This window comes from Camelus bactrianus, chromosome 34 (assembly GCF_048773025.1).
Source record: "Camelus bactrianus isolate YW-2024 breed Bactrian camel chromosome 34, ASM4877302v1, whole genome shotgun sequence".
NCBI lineage: Eukaryota > Metazoa > Chordata > Mammalia > Artiodactyla > Camelidae > Camelus > Camelus bactrianus.
In genome coordinates, this window is record NC_133572.1 from 9,293,772 (window position 1) to 9,314,670 (window position 20,899).

At 40.6% G+C, this 20,899-nt stretch overlaps 2 protein-coding genes across 10 annotated transcripts in view; one reads left to right on the top strand and one right to left on the bottom strand.

Moving 5' to 3' along the window:
- The window catches only part of C34H12orf60 (chromosome 34 C12orf60 homolog), a 71,162-nt gene that overhangs the window by 15,399 nt on the left and 34,864 nt on the right, over window positions 1–20,899 (top strand). The window lies entirely within an intron of this gene.
- Window positions 228–15,028, bottom strand: ART4 (ADP-ribosyltransferase 4 (inactive) (Dombrock blood group)). Of its 2 annotated transcripts, XM_045510274.2 has the most exons (4): window positions 14,108–14,235; window positions 13,041–13,207; window positions 11,261–11,969; window positions 228–3,712 (listed from the first exon to the last, which is right to left on the bottom strand). In XM_045510274.2, the coding sequence occupies exons 2-4, from the start codon at window positions 13,092–13,094 to the stop codon at window positions 3,621–3,623; spliced, it is 855 nt and encodes a 284-aa protein (XP_045366230.1). In that variant the 5' UTR covers window positions 13,095–13,207; window positions 14,108–14,235; the 3' UTR covers window positions 228–3,620. The 2 variants fall into 2 exon arrangements, with proteins under 2 accessions (XP_045366230.1, XP_010944770.1); XM_010946468.3 differs by lacking the exon at window positions 13,041–13,207 and having other exon boundaries at window positions 14,108–15,028.

Genomic DNA, 20,899 nt, shown 5'->3' on the forward strand with positions numbered 1-20,899 from the left:
GAGTCTTTCTGTGAAATGACTGGAAGAGTGACAGGTGACAGTTCAAGGGAAATCTTCACTAGATGCCATTGGGAATGGCAGCCAGTGTAGCCCTTTGATGTTAGAGATGGGTGGTGCCCACCCTAATAAAGATGGGTGGCCTTCAGATGCTGGTACGTTCTGTATATACAAAAAGGGGAGATGCACATGTTATTTTAATAAGCTTACTATAAAAGATACGTACTATGCAAATTTATAATGTAGTTTATTTTAACAATCCATGTGAGTTTATGTACAATTGAGGGTCCATTTTATTCTTAGAAGATATCCCAGACTAACGGGCAGAAATTACAGTGAATTTTTTGAAATCAATCTCCTAAAATTTCATGAACTTAGACTTCAAATCAATTTAAATCAAAGGTCCGCTTTACAGACTTCTTGCACAAAACATTTGGACCTCAGGGAGAGATGGAGGGGATGCAAACTACATACAATCATCCTTAACTAAACCCATAAATCTACATCAAGAGAACAACTTCTAGCTCCAGAGACTTGTTCCATAAAGCAGGAGGAAGAACTAAGTTATCTTTTTTAAAGATTGGTTATTCCCTTAATGATTATAATCACATAGATCACAAGTCTGGAGGGCTTATTAAACACAGATTTCTGGGTTTCTGATTCCATATATTTGGGATCAGGCCCTAGAATTCACATTTCTAACAGGCTTTTAAGGGATACTGATGCTAGTGGTGCTGGCAGTATGCTGTGAAAATCAGTTTAAAATGCTTTACTTAGAAAACTCTGATTTCTCATGGATGTCAAATGCATTAGGCTAACTCTCTAGGCTTAACTGACTTAACTGGCTTCAACTTTCCTCTCCGGTTACATTACTCCTTCACTCTGCCAGACCTGTTTTCTGACCCTCATATGCAGTGATCATCCTGTATTCCACCTTCTTCTCTACCCAGCTGTCTCTTTTCCACCCATCTGAAGACCATCCTCTAAGTCTTGTCTCTGACAGAAAGCTGTACCCAACTAGAGGCCAGAAGAATCCTGGTTTTCTCTATAAACTTCAAACACTTATTATTTGTACTTGTTATTGGCACTAAGCACTTGATACACACCCATGCTTCCTGTTTTTTCTCCTTCCTCTTACCCTTTGCTCCCATCCCATTGTCCCAAGGTCTTGCTCTAATGCTGCCTCCTACTTGAAGCCTTCCTGGCTTCCTCTCTCACCTCAGTTAGAAGGAATCTCTCTTCTGAACTCTCATGAACAGAAGGCTTGATTTCCCTGTATCTTTTGATATTTCCTTTGTGACTTGTTTGTGTTATTTTCTTAATTTCTTCTAAGAGATTGTAAACTTATTGAAGATCTGGCTTAGTGTATCCAAATTTAAATCCCAAAGTGCTTTGTACATAGTATGGCTCAACAAATAAATTTGTATAATACCAAAAAAATATATAAGCAAGATGTAGGAGGCTTTTCCTAGCACATTTCACCACTGCCTCACCAAGACTCACTGCAAAGCTTGTTCCTGAAGCCATGCCCTCAGGATTCTCTACTAGATAGCCGCTAATCTGCCAAAGATTCTGGGCAGTGAATCATGGAAACTGTATGTGTTTATGGAAATTTTGTTTGCTTAATTGGGTGAAGAGGCCAGTGTAAGCTAGGTAACAGACCCTATTCATTTCAAAATCTCAGTGTAAAGGATGATAATACTGGGAACCTCCTACACTGCTGGTGGGGATGTAAATTGGTGCAGCCACTGTGGAAACCAATATGGGAGGTTCCTTAAAAAACTGAAAAAGAGCTACTGCATGATCCAGCAATCCTACTCCTGGTTATACATCTGGAAAAAACAAAAACTAATTCAAAAAGATACATGTCCTCCAGTGTTCTACTAGTAGCACTATTTACAATAGCCAAGACATGGAAACAACCCAAGTCCCCATCAGCAGACTATTGGCTTAAGAAGATGTGGTAAATATGTGACAATGGAATATTACTCAGCCATAAAAAAGAACGAAATATTGCCATTTGCAGCAACATGGATGAATCTAGAGAATATTATACTTCATGAAGTAAGTGAGACAGAGAAAGACAAATACTATATGATATCACTTATATGTAGAACCTAAAAGTAATACAACTGAATCTAGATACAAAAGGGAAACAGACTCAAAGACATAGAAAACAAATCAACTTATGGTTTCCAAAGGGGAAGCGGGGGGGGGGGGGCGGGGGGAAGAATGGCAGTACTGGATGCCTGAATTCTCTACCTGGTGATTTGATGCCGTTAATTCCTCACTCAACCTCTTCTGTTATGACCCAGGCCCTTGGGGAAGTCCTACTGGGGCTAGATGAGCTGATTTCCAATTTTGCTGCATCTTATCTAAGTCTCAGAGGAGCTAAGTAGCATGGACTTTCAGAACTCAAAGGTTTGGCACCAGCTCTCACCTTCACTCCATTTAGCCCAATTAGTAGGGTCTTTGGAGATCAGGTCAAGCAGTCCCCCATTGTCCCACTTATCTTGTCTCCTCCCTGAGAGAAGAGTTGGAGGACATGCCCAGCTGTGAAGTTGATGATTTATACTTCTTTTTACTGAATTGTTTGCACATAATGGGGACTCAGTATATCTTTGATATTTGCGTGGTAATTTGAATATTTGCTTAGTAATTCCCTTACCTTCTCCTTTATCTCCACACACATCCTAACAAACATACTTAAATTTGTGATGAAGACTCAAAGTCCAATTTGCCATAAAGCGTTCTGTAAATTAACATATGAGTTTAAATTCTAAATTCTGTAATATTTTAGAAGAAACATGTGTGCCACACCCCATTACTGGCAGTGAATGAGATTCCCCTAACATCTTTCATTAACTGTCCCACCTATTTCTCGGGTTTCCGTGTTTCCTCACACCTGAGACTACACTGGTTTGGTTTTGAATGCTGGCAAAAATCTATTAAGATTATTCACACCTTTAGTATGTCTCTGAGGCTCAAAGCTTTATCATTTGATGAAGAATTTGTCCATCGCTTTCTAACTCAAGGGTCTCTGATTTGTTCCTAATACTTAGGATCGCTAAATTAAAAATGAAAGAGTTCTTGTATTCATCATAACTCCTTCGACTGCATGAAATAGAAATTTTAATTCAAATTATATAAGCAAAAATACAATTTATTGATTTATGAAATGAAAAGCAGTTTCAGGCACAGCTGGATCTAGGGGCTCAGACACTTTCATCAGTTTTCACTTTCTTTTCATTTCTCAGCTCTTTTTTCATTGTGTTAGCTGCATTCTCAGGGAGGCAGATTCTCTCTTCTCGGTAGCAAGGCAGCCACTGGCGATTCTAGGCTCATACTCTGCTTTCACTAATCTTCACTCAAAAAAATGGCTCCCATGTACTCCCAGCCCAATTCCATAAAGTATCCTGCTTGTATCTCACAGGCTCTGACTGGATCATTTTCCTATTCCAACATAAATCTCTGTGTCCATGGAGAAGTTACTCATAGGCAGTGGGCTGAGCCAGGTCTGCATCAATTGATAGGTGTGCAGAAGGATTCCCCATGGGGAGTCAGGGTGCCTGGACTGGAAGAAAGCAAAAGGGGACAGGGAAGGCAAAACCCACAAGCCTTCTTTATGCGCCACCTTTGGAAGAGATGATGACACTGGTCAAAAAGGAGACGGAAACAATAACTGCGGGAGTAGCGATGCACTTTTTGCTGGAAGCTGTGAAAACAAACATGTAAGAAAGTTAGCGATGTTTTTGGTAGCAGAGTTTATTTATTTATTTTAAAACACCTTATTTCTCCTTTGATTCACTTTTTTTTTTTGGATCTTTTCTTTTTTTTTAATGGAGGTACGGGGGCTTGAACCCAGGACCTTGTGCATGCTAAGCAGGCACTCTACCACTGAGCTATACCCTCCCCCAGATTCACTGTTGTAACTTAGAAAATTCCTAATAAAAATATTTGAAGCTAGCTGCTTTCCAAAAAAAGTCTTCTCTTAGATTTTTTTCTAACTGACAGAACTCAGCTTGCTTATTTTGCAGTCGATGAAGCCAGCACCAAGAGGTTAAGGGGTTTACCTCAGGTCGCCCAGCAGAGCTCCTGATTTTGTCTTTATTTTCGTCAGCAGCAGAATTGTTCCCATTACCGTTACCCTCTCCTTAATTATAATCATCTTATCACCATTATGAAAACTAACATTGATCAAAAGTTTATTCTGTGCTAAGATCTGTTTTAAGCACTTGCTATAAATTAACTCATTTAATCCACGTAACAAAATCCACGTGTTCTCATTAGCCTCACTTTTTACTTAATAAAACTGTGACACAGAGATGTGGAAAAACTTGTCAAACATCACACACCTGGTATGTAGTGTAGGCAGTGATCAACCTTAGGCAGTCTGGTTCAACTCTATATTTTTAACCACTGTATTGTCTCTCCATATATTGCATGTCCTTTCATCAAATTTTTTTTTATTACAAAGTGGGCAAAAAGTATTCACCCCTGCTTGGGGTGTGTGTGTGTGTATGTGTGTACTGCTTACATGTACGCACTTTTCATGGGGAAAAGTTAGCAGCTAGTTAGGTGTGGCTGATGGAAGCAAAACTAGAATACAAAAAGTTATTGTTAGATATAACTACTAATTGGGAATACAATGGGATGAGATTGTGGAATGAGATGCAAGATGGGAACCTTTTTAAAAATGCTCTAAAGAGTGGAATCTCCTTTTCAACCAGCCTTTGCTAATTATTTAGCATAAAAAAGACATTTGGGGTAGGAAGACATTCAACTCTGTGATTGCCTCAATATTGGAACATATTGTTTGATAGGATCATCAGATGATGGAGTAATATTTTCCCCATTACTTTCACATAATGTATAAAATCCCTTGAGTTTCCTGAAATTTCTATTTGAAATTCTATATGTACCAACAGTAATTTTCAAAACCTCAGTTTTCTTAGATAAGAAAAATTAATATTGCATACATATTTCTAAGCTTTTGTCAAAGTTTGTTTTAAAATTGTATTAGCTAAATTCTTACAGGGACCCGGGGACCATTAACACCACTTTAGGAAATCCCTCATTGGAATGATTATTAAGTGTTTTTTGTTTTATTTTCTCTTCACTGAGGCTAGAGATCACAAAAACCTCTAGCCCCGTACTTTTTCATAGGGTAAGATTCTACTGAGGAGTTATCAGAAAATATTGATTAACATGGAAACAGTATAATAGAGAAAGATGATGGTTTTGGGGGATGATTGGCTTTGGTGTTGAAGCTCTACCCTAGATGTTTGACTTAGATCATGTCAGTTACCTTCATTGGGCCTCAGTTTTCTCACCTGAAAAATGAGAGCATCTCCAGGTTTTTGGAAATGCCATTATCACCGCTACCACTTTGCTTCACTGTGATTGTGCTAATGTTCAAATAAGAGACAAACACAGAGACGTTGCTATGTTATAATCATACACATCCTTCAAAACTACCTCTGAAGCCCTCTTCATAAAACTAGAATATTAAAAATAGCTTACTTTAATTTTATTTTCTTAGGTTAAAGTCATTTTTTCTTTCCTCTCTTGTTTTTCTCCACCTCTCTTACGGTCATTATCATTTCTACTTCATATTAGTATTTTTTTACACAGGCAATATATTTAGGAGAATAAATGAAAAATACCTGTGAATTAAATTAATTACAGTCTCTCATTTGAAGACAACCCACGTTAATTTTACTTTTGTTATTTGTCTTTACTTTTCTTCTAGACTAGTCAATGCTTTTTACTCCCTCTGTTCCCTAGTACAGTACTTTTCAAATTGGAAGTTGTGATCCATTAATGGTTTGTGACATCAGTTTAGTAGGTCATAGCCATCACTCTTTAATAATGTAATAATGGGTTAAAATATAAAACACTAGCATTACAATGCATGTGAAAAGATCAACTATTGTCTTGTTGTATATGCATCTGTGTATGTGTATTTATGTGAATGCAAAGTGTGTTTATAATGTAAATAGTCAGAGTCACAGAAGATTGAAACAGATTGTAGGTTCTCAGTAACATTTTTGAAGGGAAAAATAAATCTCCTGAAAGCAACCTATAGAGAAAATTGTCCTGGACTTGTACAGTGGGGTTAATAGCCCAATATACAGGTTGCTTGTACGAATTAAAAGCTAAGGGGTGTGACAGTCTTGTGAGCTAAACTGCTAAACAAATACCATTTTATTGCTGTGTTATAACCTAAATTTCATCACCTCTGCCTTAGGTACACAGTCTGGGGAGAAATGCATAATTATTATGTCTTTTATCTCATGAAATCTGAATCTGTTAATTATATCAGATTGTTCAGAAAGAAATATTCAATCTCTTGAAAAAAAAGCAGAAAAAGGAAAAACTGACATGCATTATATCTAGTTAATCTAGTATTTGGTGGCAAATGCAATCTAGAGCCTTGTTGTGTCAAAATTCTGAGTGATGAGTGTTGATCTTTTAGAATGTTATTTAGAAAAAAATTGGCCCTAAAAAAATGGTGTTATCTCTTCTGTCTTTTCCTTTTATAGTCAGTTTTACTGAAGCAGACATTTGTGCCATTAAACTATTATCCCACTTCCACGTGCAAAGTACTTTCCCAGAGTTTTTCAGTTGTGTTTGAGAGGGTGGATACCAAGTGCCAGCACGACATCCCTTCTAGGAAAGTGTTGCCCCTGTGTTAGACATGAAGAAAGAGAGTTGTCGTTTGCACAAGGCCACAGAGCTATGGACGCGCCCAGCCCTCACTGGCCCCACCGTCCCTGCTCTTCCCATCATGCCATGCCGTCTCCCACGTTTATCCGATTACCCATCCTTTTGCCCATTTGTCTGAGACAGACACTCTACCTCAAGGTGAGTGTGATGCCACCAATGGAGAAAACTGCTCTGAGATAACTGAAGCCCAGAGTAAAAGAAGACAGGAAATGATAAGTTAATAAAACAGGTAACTATAATGGTAGCAATGATAGCAGCTGAAGAGTTTTGGGTACTTATTTAACACGTGTCACATCCGATTCTAGGAGCTTTTTACTCTCACTTCATGTTATCCTCACCAGAATCTTATAAAGGTAGGTTTTACTTTTTAAAACAAAATTATTCCTATTCTACATATAAAGAAACTGAGGCACAGAGAGACGAAGCCATTTGTCCGTATTCTCGCTGCTGGTAACTGGCAAGATTAACACGTAAAACCAGGCTCACTACAAACAATTGACTATTTTTTCTGGAAACATGCTTAAGAATTTTGATTATGTGAAACATTTTGACAAATAAACCCCTCTTCTTTGTGAATCCAGTGACACAGAACAGAGCATGTATTTGTGTGTTTACAGATTTTTGGCACAGATTATTTTGCTGAAAGAAGCAACTTTTAAGGACAGATAACTCACATAACGTATTTTGAGTCTTCCAGTGGGCATGAAAACATCTGTTTCTGTGGTAACAAGTACAGGTGAGAGAAGAATTAGAAGAAAATTTCTTTTGCACATTCACTCCCTTAAATGTATTATGCTACCAATTTGACCCCTTGACTCTCTGAAGGCGACACATTCCTGAGAATTCTTTGAACTTGAGAACTGCAGTTACAAGTTAATGGAAGCAATTTTGAAATACACTGAAGGACTGGGGAAGCTCTGCTCTCTAATTACTGTCTTTTTTATCGGGAGAATGCAGGGCCCTGGCTGACCAGTTTTAAAGTTCTTCCTGTTGTTTTTCACATATTGCGTCTGTCAGATTAAGAGGGAACCAGAGAGGAAACATAAATCACTACCTCACGGGGATTCTGGGGGGACGTAGAATCGCTTGAGACTCCTGCTTGTGAAAACATCGAAAGGAGAGGATTCCAGTTTCATGAGAAATCAGATATCTGTTCTGCTTCATTTGTTCATTCACTCACTCACACCCTCTGTGAAGCCCCGAGGCTGCGGTTAGTGGTGTAGTCCAGCTGGTGGGGTGGGAAGAGTGAAGTGGGCCATAGCAGCCGTCTAGAAAAGCAGGTCTGGGGAGACAACTAATCTTCCTCCCTACCAGTGAAGGACTCGCAGATAAGAAAAACCCACCACCTCCCTGCTCCCATTGTTCATGCATGGGTCAACCAATCTACTGCTGCTCCAGGATGTTGGAATAAGTAGAACGTTACTTACTAGTTAATAGAAATGACTCAAAGATTTTGGAAAGAGCTTACCTACTGAGAAAAATGAAATACTGCACTGAATAGCTGAAAGCATTCTGAAGTCAATCAAACTTTTTCTTTTTTTTTGTAACCGGTAGAGATAGGTGACTATTGGTCCATTCCTAGACTGTATAGCCTTTTTGTCCTCAGCTGAAGTGTCTGTGCCAACAACTAGCCAATGGCAGACTTGAGGCTTCCCTCAGCTGGATTCCCTGTGAGGCTGGGGGATGGTGGGACCAGAGGATGGAGCAGCTTCCCTGCAACTTTCAGCATCATCACTGCAGGTTCGGTTTACTCTCCATCATTCACTCTCCTGGTAGCTTTATCGCTGTGCTGGCTAGAAGGACACCCCAGTTCCAGCTCTTGGCCTATCATACAATGCCTCTGACCAAAATATTACCCTCCAAGACCAGTGGTACTTTTATTCTGCATTTATAATCTCTTTTCCTGAAACCGCCCAGTGATGAATTTCTAGGAAAAATTGAGATACGGTAACTCACATCTCAAGTGACCACACTCTAGATCATTTACACTGTGGTGACAGCTCCTTACTCTTGACTAGGGGTTGAATCTTCTAGAATATTTTCCCTTCTTAGCAAATATTGGAACTCTTTTTAGTCAATTGAGTTATGTTGTCATCAGACCCAAGGCCCAGATCATTTAGAGGCATTTATTCATTCACTCATTCAATCAATGTAGATTGAATGCCCCCTGTGTGCCAGGGGACTAAAGTTAATAATAGTCAAAACTTATTTACCATTTATTATATGCTAGGGAATGTAGGAATAATTTAGTATTTTATTTTATCTAACCTTCACAAGAGCCCTACGGGGCTCGTATCATTTTGCTCATTATGAGGGTGAAAGTTAAGAGTTTAAGCAGTCTGACTGAGAACACAGCTAAAAAGTGGTACACGTTGCATATGAGTCTAGACAGGGTGGGTCTGGGGTCAGACTGCCTGGATTCCATGCCAGGCTCTTAAACAAGATGTAGTCAAGCCCCTGCCCACCAAGAACTTACAGAGCAAAAGATTATTGAGTGCCTTAGGTTTGATTTCTGATTTCAAATATCCCAAGACCAACCAAATTTCCAGAATCTAGTAATACTCATGGCTATCCCAGATAAGCCCTAACTCAAAACCAAGTTAAAGCTGTGTTTGAGTAGTTTCACCACAGGAGAGCAAAGGTCACTAATTTGGGGAGGGAGAAGCGTCTTGAAGAAAGAGAGTCCCTGTGTTTCTTTGGGACTTGCAGAGTGCTAGAGCATGGGAAATGGTTTCTGTTATATATTCCTCCCCCCTGTCTCCTCCTCCTTGACATAAATAGTCTATGATTTTTCTCTAGTGTATTTTACTGTGCTCATTAACCTAGGATAAATATTACCCAACTCAGATCCATGATGAGAATGAAGCAACGGTGTCCTTGGCAGACGCGGTTCCAAAGAATCCTGGAACCTGAGTGTGGAGTGTGGATATTATCACTTATTATCTAAAGCTCACTGTTTTGTTCACATTTTACTCTAGTTTTCATTCTCCTCTATAAACACTGATCTTTGGGGTCTGAAGAGATATACACATTTCATTCATAATTGCTGCCTGCCCCGCTGTCACGGGGAGGAGAGAGGAGATAAAAGTACGGGTCACCTCTCCCTGAGTCTGTGTTTACTGATAGGCCAGGGTGAGCGGGACTTAAACTGCAGGGTGGATGCCAGTTTGAGGACCTTTGCAACGCTTTAGCCCTGACGCGTTGAGAAATGATGACAGCCTGAATGATTAACACTGGTAATGAAGATGGAGTAGAGAAAGATCCATGGATGTTTCAAAGTTAGACTCCTGAGCTGGGTTGCAGTCAACGGTCAGTGTGAACTAATGCACATGTGGATAAGGAAAGTCTTCTTCCTTCTGCTTCTGAATCAAACCAGGCACAGCAGTTACTGCAGAATTTGGACAGCATTTGCTGTCAAGTGACTGGCTGGCAACATGCAAGGCTAAAATGGAATCAGTTATGTGTTTTTCTTAAAAGGAGTTTAACATTTTTTTTTTGTACTGTGATATCTCTAATTTCTCCTGCTTCAGTTCATTTTCCACAATAGCAAGAGCTCTTGCTAAATGCTGATCTGACTGATGCTCTACCTTACAAACTAAGGATTTCTTACTACTTACAGCATGAAGCTCGAAAATTCTCAGTATGGAATACAAGAATTTTTACAGTCTGGCCCCATCAGAACTCTCCAGCCCCAATCAGTCTCCTCTCCCTCTCTACTCCTAGCCTCTCCCTATCCTATACATCCTACCCTCCAGTCATCCAGAATTTCGGAGTTTCCCTGAAAACACCAGGCTGTTTGAAATCTCTGATTCAGCATGTGCTTTTTCTGCTTGAAATGACTTTTTCTCTCTTCTTTCACTGCGAACTCCCATTCCTACTTCCAGTCCCATGTGGTCCCCTATTGTGAAGCCTTCTCCCTTCCCCCAGAGAGAATGAGTGGCTAGCTTCCTGCCCTGGGCTGCCACAACCGCTGCTTAAACATCTGGCGTATTACTTAGTACTTTTGGGTGTAGACATTAGTTTGTATTTCCACTTCTCGTGAGACTAAAAATCCTTCTAGAATAGTGATTTTGCTTTATTCTGTGTCACCTGGGCCCTTCCATCCCAGTTCCTAGAACATAGAAAAGGGTGAATAGGTAGGCGTGAATGAATAAATCACACCTCCTGCTTTGCTTTTAGCACTCCTTGCTCATGAAATGACCATGACAAAAAAAGAATTTGAGGGAGAAGGTTAAATGCTATGTTTTATTCCCTATCTTCTCCAGTAGAGATACCGTATTTGTCTAGCATGCCCCATAGATTAGTGCCAGTGCAGAAACACGTTTTCCTGGAGGCAGGTGAGGAGAAAGAAGAGAGGGGAAATCAAGAAATAAGGTGGGCTTTCTCTATTCTGCCAATTCCACCATTACTGAAGGCTAATATCCATGTTTTTGGCCTTCCCCCCAGCCAGTCCACTCAGAAAAATAACTTTTATAAAAGAATAGCGGTCTGTGACCCTGGTAAGAGTGGATTCAACTTGGATTAATAATAATACCTTTCAGCAGCTGGCAGTTATACGTGCTCAGGTTCCCAGTTGACTGCAGTTGCAACCAGTTTCCTCTTGGGTGGTAGCTTGTATTTATAACTTTAAACAACTCATAGGGAGGGACCAGGACCTCCTTCTTGAGAGAGACATCTTGTACAGGTGCACCCAGGCAGGTTAATATGGTAAATAACGTTTGGTTCCCAGACTTCTGTGCCTCTTCTCTTAGGAGGGAGGTGGAGAGGAACTGGCCAAATCGAATGGTGGCACCTGTGTGGGCTTCCAAGTAGACATCCTTCATCTCGTGATGCACCTCATAACACAGGGGTTCATTCCTCCTAACAGTCTCGTTCCTCAGCAGCTGGATTGCCGAGGTCAGGTAGTAGTGTAGATATTTGAAATGGAATGAATGTTTATATTCCTGTGGAGACCTAGCAGCACTGGCCATGGCTCTAGCGAAGTCTGATTGAACGGTGTTGTTTGATGAATAAACCAAGATGGCCAAGGCATGTGCAGTACTCATGTTCTTGGGGAGAGCTTTTGCTTGGTTCAACCAGGTTACATGGGTGAACTGCCAGACCTTGCGGTAATCCCTATGGGCTTCTAGTTCTTTTGTGAAATAATCCCCTTGAATCAGCTCATCTATGACCTGTTGCTTGCAGCCTTGGTACTGATCATCAAAGGAATTTGGTGCCAAGTCAAAGTCGATTTTAACTGCAACCTATAAGGAAGGAAGAATCTTGATTTTAGTTTTTCAAATCAGATGGTGAATTTTGTTGACCTGAAATAAATAGACTGCCAGGTATTTCTCTGGCCAAGATGGTTTTATTTGGGATCAGCAGAGAATTGCAGTTCAGGGTCTGTAACCATGGTGTGCCATGTATAAGTCCCTGTAGGACGAGTGAAGAGGAACACTTTCATAGAGAGGAAAAGGAAGATTGTGGGGAGGCGGTTTAGTAAACAAAGAGTCCATGTCTTTCCTTGACGGAACCCTTGCCAGGAAAGAAGTCTTTCTTCTTCCTGTTGGACTCCACTATGTCTCAGGGTGTGAGAGCTCCCCATTCTGGTCTCCTGACTCTATTGAGGTTTCTGTTTTATAGCTTTGTATAGTGTGATAGCAGATTTGCTATACTCTAAGACCAAGTTGTCTCCTCAAAATCAGTATTTGCTGAAGCAAGTTTCACTCATGATCATTACATTGCTCCAGTCCGTCCTGTGTCAGTGACCCACGCTAGAGATTGAATTTTGTTTGACAAATATTACTGAAAGCACAAAAAAACCTTCATTTCAAAACCTCAAAAAATCCAGGGAGGAAGTGACCTTTTTTTATATCACTGAGAACAGTCTTTTTGCATATTGAGCATTTAAGGAAAAAACTAACAATGTTAAAGTTTAATTATACTTTCTGTTTCTTCTCCCGACCCCTTCACAATCTGTCATGAGTATTTTAAAGCAGATCTCTTTTATGACTACCTAAAACCTGTGTGAAATCTTTGGAATTTATTTAAGAAAAGATTTAAGTGATGAGTAATGTTCAGTTCTCCAAGGGGACCCCTAGTTAATGACAGCCTTCTCTCCACGTAGGACCTGAAAAAAATGAGAAAAAAAGGCTAAAATATAATTTTTACTACTAAGTGAGCCATGTTGGAGCACACACCTTTAGGTCTGATGACTGGTGGGCTTGTTAAGTGTAAACCTCAGAATGAGGCTGACTTGCCCACCCAGCCGTGGGCAGTATTGGATTGCAGTCTGTTCAGGTTAGATTCTTATCACGGAGGAATACAGAACTCACGCTTTTGCCATCAGGCTGACTCCCAGGAGGAAGAAGAGCAGTCAAACTCAGCATATCCAGTTATCCTTCCTGACTTTACTGATCAAGTGAATTCGCCCACCTCCAGGGGAGCGGCGTGAGGGAAGGGCTGGACAGCGGTCAGGAGTCTTCCTAGGAAAGTCCTTCCTCTGAGGAACCCGGAGTGGAAACCAGAAGTGGGGAAAAGACATTTTCTCATGGGTAGCCGATTGAATGTTACTTGTTGATTTGTGTCATGTTCAATTGAAGTTAGAGATTTGAATACAGGCCCGTTAAGTATCATCAGTCTGTAATTTAGAGCCATATTTTCAGTTATCTAAATTCCAAGATGTTTCCGTTTTGGCAAAGAAAGGATGCTTTTCTAATAACCAGTACTTATTAAAGAACATGTTAAGAGATCAGAATCCAGCCAGTTAATGTCAAGAATGTAGCAGCTGGAATTCAGAAATGCACCATTCGGTATTTTTACTGTGTCATTTATGATGAGACGTCATCTAGTCACGAGTAAACTGGAACAAAATTTTAAGACTGCTTAAATGATTTTAACCGCTAACTTTACAGCCTGTTTGCAGATAGTTCTACAGTATCTATTTAAACCGAAACAAAATAAAAAAAATGCTCTGTCAAATTTCACAAACTCTCAAACTTTAATATATTACTAGATTTCAAATGTGTATTCTATCTGTTAACATGAGTTATTTTTCATTACATAAAACTTTGTAAGGCTTCTTTTGAGTTGATCCATATGATACAGTCTAGAGCCAAATCGACTTGATTTATTTTGCATTATTTGTCTGACAGAGCAGGGTTTTACTTAAATTTTATGGAGAATCAAGCCTCTAGCTTCCAGAATGCCAAATTTAGAAACTGTAAAGAACACCACAGTCTGTTTTTGACCCTCTTTGCTAGCATGACTTATGAAAATGTCTAAATGAAATGCTATCTCAAGGAACTCAAGGTCATTCAAAAGTTGTCACCAGGAGAATGCTCTGTTGGGGACTGATGGTAAAGAGACCGCCTCCCCCGTGGCCTCCCACCTCGGAACTCACCGTGGGCCTCTGCAGGGTGGAGAGCAGCAGGACGAGAGGAAGCTGCCCTCTCAAGGGCCGGATTCTCACCGCAGGGGCTGCAGTCGCTGGGAGAAGAGTCCACGGGCGTCTGTGGGTCCGTGGACAGCATTTGTCTGTGTTAGAAGCCCTTCTTTGCCCTTGCAGCTTCATCCTGAAATGAGTTCTCAGAGCGTTCCTTTGGAGTTTTTTTTGGCTAAGTCTCAGCAAGAACCTTCCTTGTCTACGTCTATGTTGAGACTTCTGTGGACCAGAGCGACCAGCAGTTTTTCCCAGAGAAGGAATCAACCCCAACTCACTTGCAAAGCTGAAATCTCTGTCAAATACCCAGACTTGTGCACCAAATAAGGGCTTCTAAAGTAAACTCAAGTTCGTTCCCAATGGAAAAAAAATCCTAATGTAGCCTGTATGCAGGGGAATTCCAAAGGCCTGTTAAGGGTCAGGCTCACCAGCTCAGCCTTAACTTTCTTAGGAAAGCAGAACAAGGCACACACTGTACAGTGCTTGGCGCCAAGTGGGGTTATCTCGTGCTGCAGCCGTCCATCCTGAGTGACGTGATTGGCTGGTGCAGGTCCCTGGGAAGATGCCACCTTAAGGTGGGCCTGTGTTGGGCTCATCTGGTGCTGCTGAAAGGCCCTGCCCAGGAGGGGCTGTCACGAAGCAGAACAGTAGGGTTACTGTCAGAAAGAAGGCTCTTTTTGCTGCTTTCCCACCATACCTTTGATATTGTCCACTCCAGAAATTATACCTGTTGGGGTCACAGCTCTTCTGTGTTTTTTCTTCTGACTGAAAGCTCAGATCTTCAATCTACACTATTTCAGTCTGTAGGAAATCCAAATGACTACAGTCAGAAGACAGTGTCTGAATAGCTGACAGCACCTAAAAGTAGGTGACATCAACCAGTATTTTTAACAGGTTCCATCACGCTGAGTTCATTCAGCGTAGGTGTCCTACGCAACACTCTCTTGGACACTTTGTAGCCTGAACATCCTTTCCCTATTCCCAATCCGTGGGAGAGTTGTTTTTCTTGCAAATCTTTCCCATGTACACTTTCTGATTCATTCTTTAGCTGTGAAGGGAAACTAAATCTTGTTCCCGGAAATTCTGGTATTTTTTTCACCACCCTAATGTTTTTTAATCTGAAATTTCTGATGATCACAGCAGTTATGTCTCATTACAAAAGTTCAGAGTATCTAGAAAAATATAAAGACAGAATGAAATTACAGAATGAAGGTACTATTTAGATTTAGATTTTGGTTTTACACACACACACACAGATGAGCGCACATACATTGAAATTATGTTCGTGATTTTGCATGCTGTGTTTTCCCTTAGTGTTTTAACGTACGCACATCCCCGTATAATTTAATATTTATTAAAAACATGATTTTTTTTATGTCTGTACAATATCCTACCATTGGTGCTACCATACAGTGACATATGGGATGGATCCATGGACTGCACTGTGTCAAAAGCAGATTGGTTAATGAGTAGAATCTGAAGTCTTGAGAAAGACACCTGGGTTCAGTTCCTGGCCCAACTACTTAATGTCTGAGCTTGTGCAAGGTACTTCTCTGCTACTCAGTTTCCTCATAGGCTAAGAGGAGTTGATAATAGTACCTACCTTACTGAATGCTTTGATACATTTAAAACCCTTAAAACAGCACCTGGCACTGATAAATTGTTTAATAAAGAAAAACAATGATTATTATTTGTACCAAATATTTATTGAATAAATATTTTATATTTAGCCTGTTTTCAACTTTGTACTGTTATAAACAATGGAGATCATGTTTTGGACATAAATCTTTGTGCGGTTTTCTTCTTGCAATTTTTAAAGCCCCAGTTTTAGAGGTGTGATCACTAATCAATGAAATGTATACGTTTTTGGACTTAACTGAAAACGTGAGTAGTGCATGAAAATATCTCTTTAAGACCTTAATAATTCTAAAATTCCTCATTATCAACTGTTAATTTGGGATATTGAGGTTTCACAAAGAGAAATAAAAAGAGTCTGAAAACTTGGATTATGGGTCTAGTTCTGCAGCTTGCTAGCTGAATTAACTAAAAACCCTACAAGCTGTCTAAGCCTGTTTCCGTCACCGTGTAGAAATGTCAAAAATAAATAAAGTGATAGTAATTACCTTTTTTGGAGAGTGTACTCTGCTTTAAGACCTTTTATCATGATCTCAAACCATAATACAACCAGGAGATGTTTTTAATCTCCACTTTATGGGTGCGTTTGCTGAAACACTGTAAGGGCAGATAACTTGTCAGTGATGACAGGCACTTTCCTCTTATCTCCATGGCCCACTGTCTCCATAACCTCTAAAGGACTGACAGTGTCATTTTATTATTACTGTCTATGAAAGGTTCTGCTAATTTTCCTAATGTGACTGTCACTTCCAAAATGAGACCACTAGGGGGCAGCAGGAACCATTGTAACCTTTTTATACAACTGGAATCTGTAGGAGGAAAGAAAAAAGGAGAAAGAGGGAGGGAAAAACAGAGAGAGAAACAGAGGGAAGAGACTGAGACAGAGGAAGGGAGGAGGAAGGGAGGAGGGAGGGAGGAGAGAGAACACCAGGAATAATAACTGGGGTGGGGAAGGGTCACAGGTCTGGTGTGTGAGTGTGTGTACATTTTTGAGTAAAATTTTAAAAAGTTTTCTGACAGTGTTTAGAAAAAAATCACCTTTTGTCTTGAGAGCTGTTTTATTAAAATTCCCATGAGATGGTGTAAAATTAGTTAACTTAGAGCTTGAGGTTCACTCAGTTACCATTTTCTTGATGATACTCAGTTCTCCAAAATGCAGTCTGTTTGTGCTGCCTGGAGGGGTAAGAGGGATGTAGGTTTTGCAGTTGTGCAGAACTGTGTTAGTATTTTGCCTCCGTGACTTCCCAGCTTTTGTGAATTTGAGTCAGTTTTGTTCGCTCTTAGTCTCAGCTTCTTCGTATGTGTAAAAGCAGACATGACGGCACCACTCTTGCAGGGCCGTGTTGGCAATGAAATTGAGACACCTTGCAAAATACCGTGGAGTGGACTCAGGAACGCTAGTATCTCTGGAGCGGACTGATTAAGGGGTAAACATGGGCTCTTGAGAAAGACACCTCGGCTCGATCCTGTCTTGTGTCACGTCCTTCACGTTTGACCTGGGCCAGTATTTACCTCCCTGCTCCCCACTTACCTCTGCTTCCTGATTCCACTGGCACTTAGCAGGTGCTCAGAGCCTGTTGGCGCCTCCTGATATTTGAAGACCCACAACTCATAGGGTGTTTAACAAGGTGAAAGTTAATTTCTATGAAAAGTTTTAATAAATAGCTCTTTAAGAAAATGTTTTGCTAATTTTCTGGAATACATTCTGAACGTTCTAGACTCGTTTTCTAAAGCTTCTTTCAGAGCATGGATTGAAGTAGTCGCTAGAGGGCCTTCTTGGCTGGGGGGGCGGCGGTGGTGAAGGCAGGGAATAGGGGGGAGTGTATTTTTTGCCATTAGCCTCAGAGTTTGGAAGTGGCTCTTGGTATTTCCTGTTTGGATCTTGTTAAACTCCTTTGGACCTGTGTTCCTTCAATGGCGTACAGCCAGAAGTCTTTGTTATCCAAAGGAAAGTAGTTTGATAGGGACCCCAAAATTAGATAGTCAGGATAGTTTTAACATTTTAACTTGTCTGTTCTCTTTTACCTTCAGACCCTTATGGAAGTGAATCCAACTCCTTCATTTTTAAATAACTTTTTATTTAGATACAATTTTAAACGTACAGAAACATTGCAAGTTTCTGAACAAGGAATGTATGTATGTCCGAGGAACTCCTGGATGCCCTGTCCGCATTCATCGGTTGCTTATGTTTTGTCCCACTTGCTCTCTCTCTTTTTTCTAAACCACTTGAGAGTAAGTTGCAGACGTCATACCCCTTGTTACTAGATAAACTGAGGCATATTAACAAAATTTCAAGGGTTTGAGCAAAAATCAGTTCAAATTGGGCAGTGCCAAACCAGAACGCTTCACTGACAGGAGCTGGGGAGAGACGTACGTACTTAAAGAAAAGGTAAAAGCGAAGCAAGGAAATTATTCGATTGGCTGTAGCTGAAGCTTTGCCTTATTTGGAAAAGACTCGTTGGCTGTTTGTGGTAGCTTGTCCTGGTTTTGATTTCTTAACGCTGAGGCCCGTCCAGACTCAGGTTTTAGTTTGCTTGTATAGGCTGCTATGTAAGGTGTTAGCACCACCTCAGTCTCATGCCTCCGTGTTTAATTAATTTAATCCCTGCAGGGGCAGAAAATTTTTCCCTCCTTCCCTTCTAGGTTCTTTGGCTGGTCTGAAAATTATGTTGATGTAAGACAAATTAACAGGACAAAAACAAATTTAGTTTCATAAGTATGTGATTCCCATAAAAATGTGTGAAACCCAAAGGCAGTCAGGTAACTGGGGCTTTTATGCCATCCTGGCTAAGGAGTGGGGTATGGCCCTGGGGCTTGAAAGGGGAGGAGAGCAGATGTCTGGTAATTAGATGTTTGCCCTGCCATGTAGATAAGTCCTTCAGATAAAAAGTTATCTCTGGAAATAGCTCGCTTTCTGGCAGGCCCCCATTTAAATTCTTTTAAACAGTTAACCGAGAGGTAAAAGTTTTTCTCCAGTTGGCTGGATCTAGATTACCTTCAGCTCAAAATAATCCACATGCCAAAGTGGTACTTTTACGGGCAACCTATTCTGCTGCCCTTCACATTCTTTACCGTTAAATACGTCAGAATTTATTCCCTAGAAACAAAGACATTCTCTTACACAACCACAGTACAATGACCGTATCAAGAAATTTAACGTGTGTTCAATACTATTATCTAAGCCACAGTCCATATGCAAGTTTCATCAACTATTCCTGTAATCTCCTTTATAGCTATCTTCCAGGATCACAATTTGCATTTAATTGTCAAGTCTTTCTGGTCTCTTTAAACTGGAATGTTGCCTCTGTATTTATTTTGCTTTTTGACCTTGACATTTTTGAAAATTATAGGTCAGTTATTTTGTGGAATGTCTCTCCATTGAAGCTTCTCTGTTATTTCCAGATGATTAGATTCAGGTTATGCAGTTTTGGCAGGGAAATCACAGAAATCATGTCCTGCTCTCAGGAGACCCCTGCATCCATTGTTTCAATATATTTTATAACAATAGTTGTTAGATCAATTGATTCATTATAAAGCATGTTATCTAAACTTTCTCACTTCTATTTTCTTTTTTTTCCCCTGTAAAACATAGGATCTGAGTGTTGGTAAAGAACTCTGACCTCATCATCTTCCACCAGATGTGGATCTCCTTCTCAGCATTCTTGACAGAGTGACTTCTGCTCTGTGCCTTCCTGTGATACTGTGATTTATGATAAATATCTATTTGGACTTGTCCATGGTTCGTGGCACGCAGTGCCTAAAACCTTTGCAATTTCCCAAGCAATAGAGCTATAGAGCATCTTTTGTTTCCAGTTCCTGAAATAGCTCCAGAGCCATAAAGGTGAAAAATGCTCACCTGTACCAGTGTATTCTAGAGGATGCAGACAAGCAGCCAGATGAAGAGGTGCACAGAGCAAGGTCCATAGGGATCCTGAGTGCAGAAGTGTCTGTCCCCATGGAACTGGGGTGCACCACCGTCCCAGCATGTGGATGTGTGGAGGCTCTCCAAACTCCATCCTGGTGGGTTTTTATGGAGGCTTCTTCAGAGAGGCATGGTGAATTGAATCATTTGCCATTGGTGATTGATTCAACCTTCAGCCCCTTTCCCTTCCCTGGAGGTGACAGAAAAGTCTCTACCCTCGAATCATGGTTGGTTCCCTTGCCAACCCTCCTTAGGGGCTTCCAAATGTCACCTCATAAATATAGACTCAGGTGTGGTTAAAAGGGGCTTGTTACAAGTAACAAAAGGCAGGCGACACTCTTTGTCCACAGGGGATTAAAAAGTGTGTGTACACGTATGTGTGCCATAATGTCACATTTGGGGGGCAAGTATTCTCCATGATACAGTTTTTCTACTGAGTTGTGTTCCTTTCTTTTTCTGCACGGTCCCCACTTTGGCATGTGTTTTGATTGGAGCCCTGCTTGTTTCTCACGTTCATCAAACTTGCTAAGGAGACTGAAGCGTCTAACCTGCGACAGTAACTCTCCGTGTTTGCGGATTAGTAGTTGTAAATTCAGTGCCACGCTTCTGTCAGCTCCCAGACTCCTTAGAAATTAAGATACTTCTGTCTGGTACCATGGTTTTACATTCAATAATCTTTGCTTTACACATGTTCATTAAGGTGTAATGAACTGGAGGGCTTTTTTTTTTTTTTTTTTTAAACAAGTTCATATCTGTTTCCTGTGTGGGCTGCCCCCCTCCCACTTTTTAAAAAAATTTTTCTACATGACATGTCTCTACTACTCAGGGCAGAAGGGTGTAACTCAGGGAGGATGAACCTTACTTTTCTCCTGATGGTCACAGTGAGTAAATGCTTCCTGTGGCTCGGAAGTCTGCCCTTGAAGCTTTCTTTCAACCTATTACCCCATCAAAGATAATGGCTTTTATCCCATCTCCTGTTTCTCTGGGACCACAAACCACCCCCTAGAAATATAATGAACTCCCAGTACCATCAGTCCTGACTGCATCTTGAAAAATTTGAACCTTCTGTCCTCTGCTAAAAATTGATTGCCTTTCTCCTCCACCCAGGTATCGCCTCTCTGAGAAGGGAGGTGAATTCTGGGTTCCCTGTCTAATGCTGGTCCTCAAGAGGTTGGAAGAGTGAGCTGTCTTTTCAT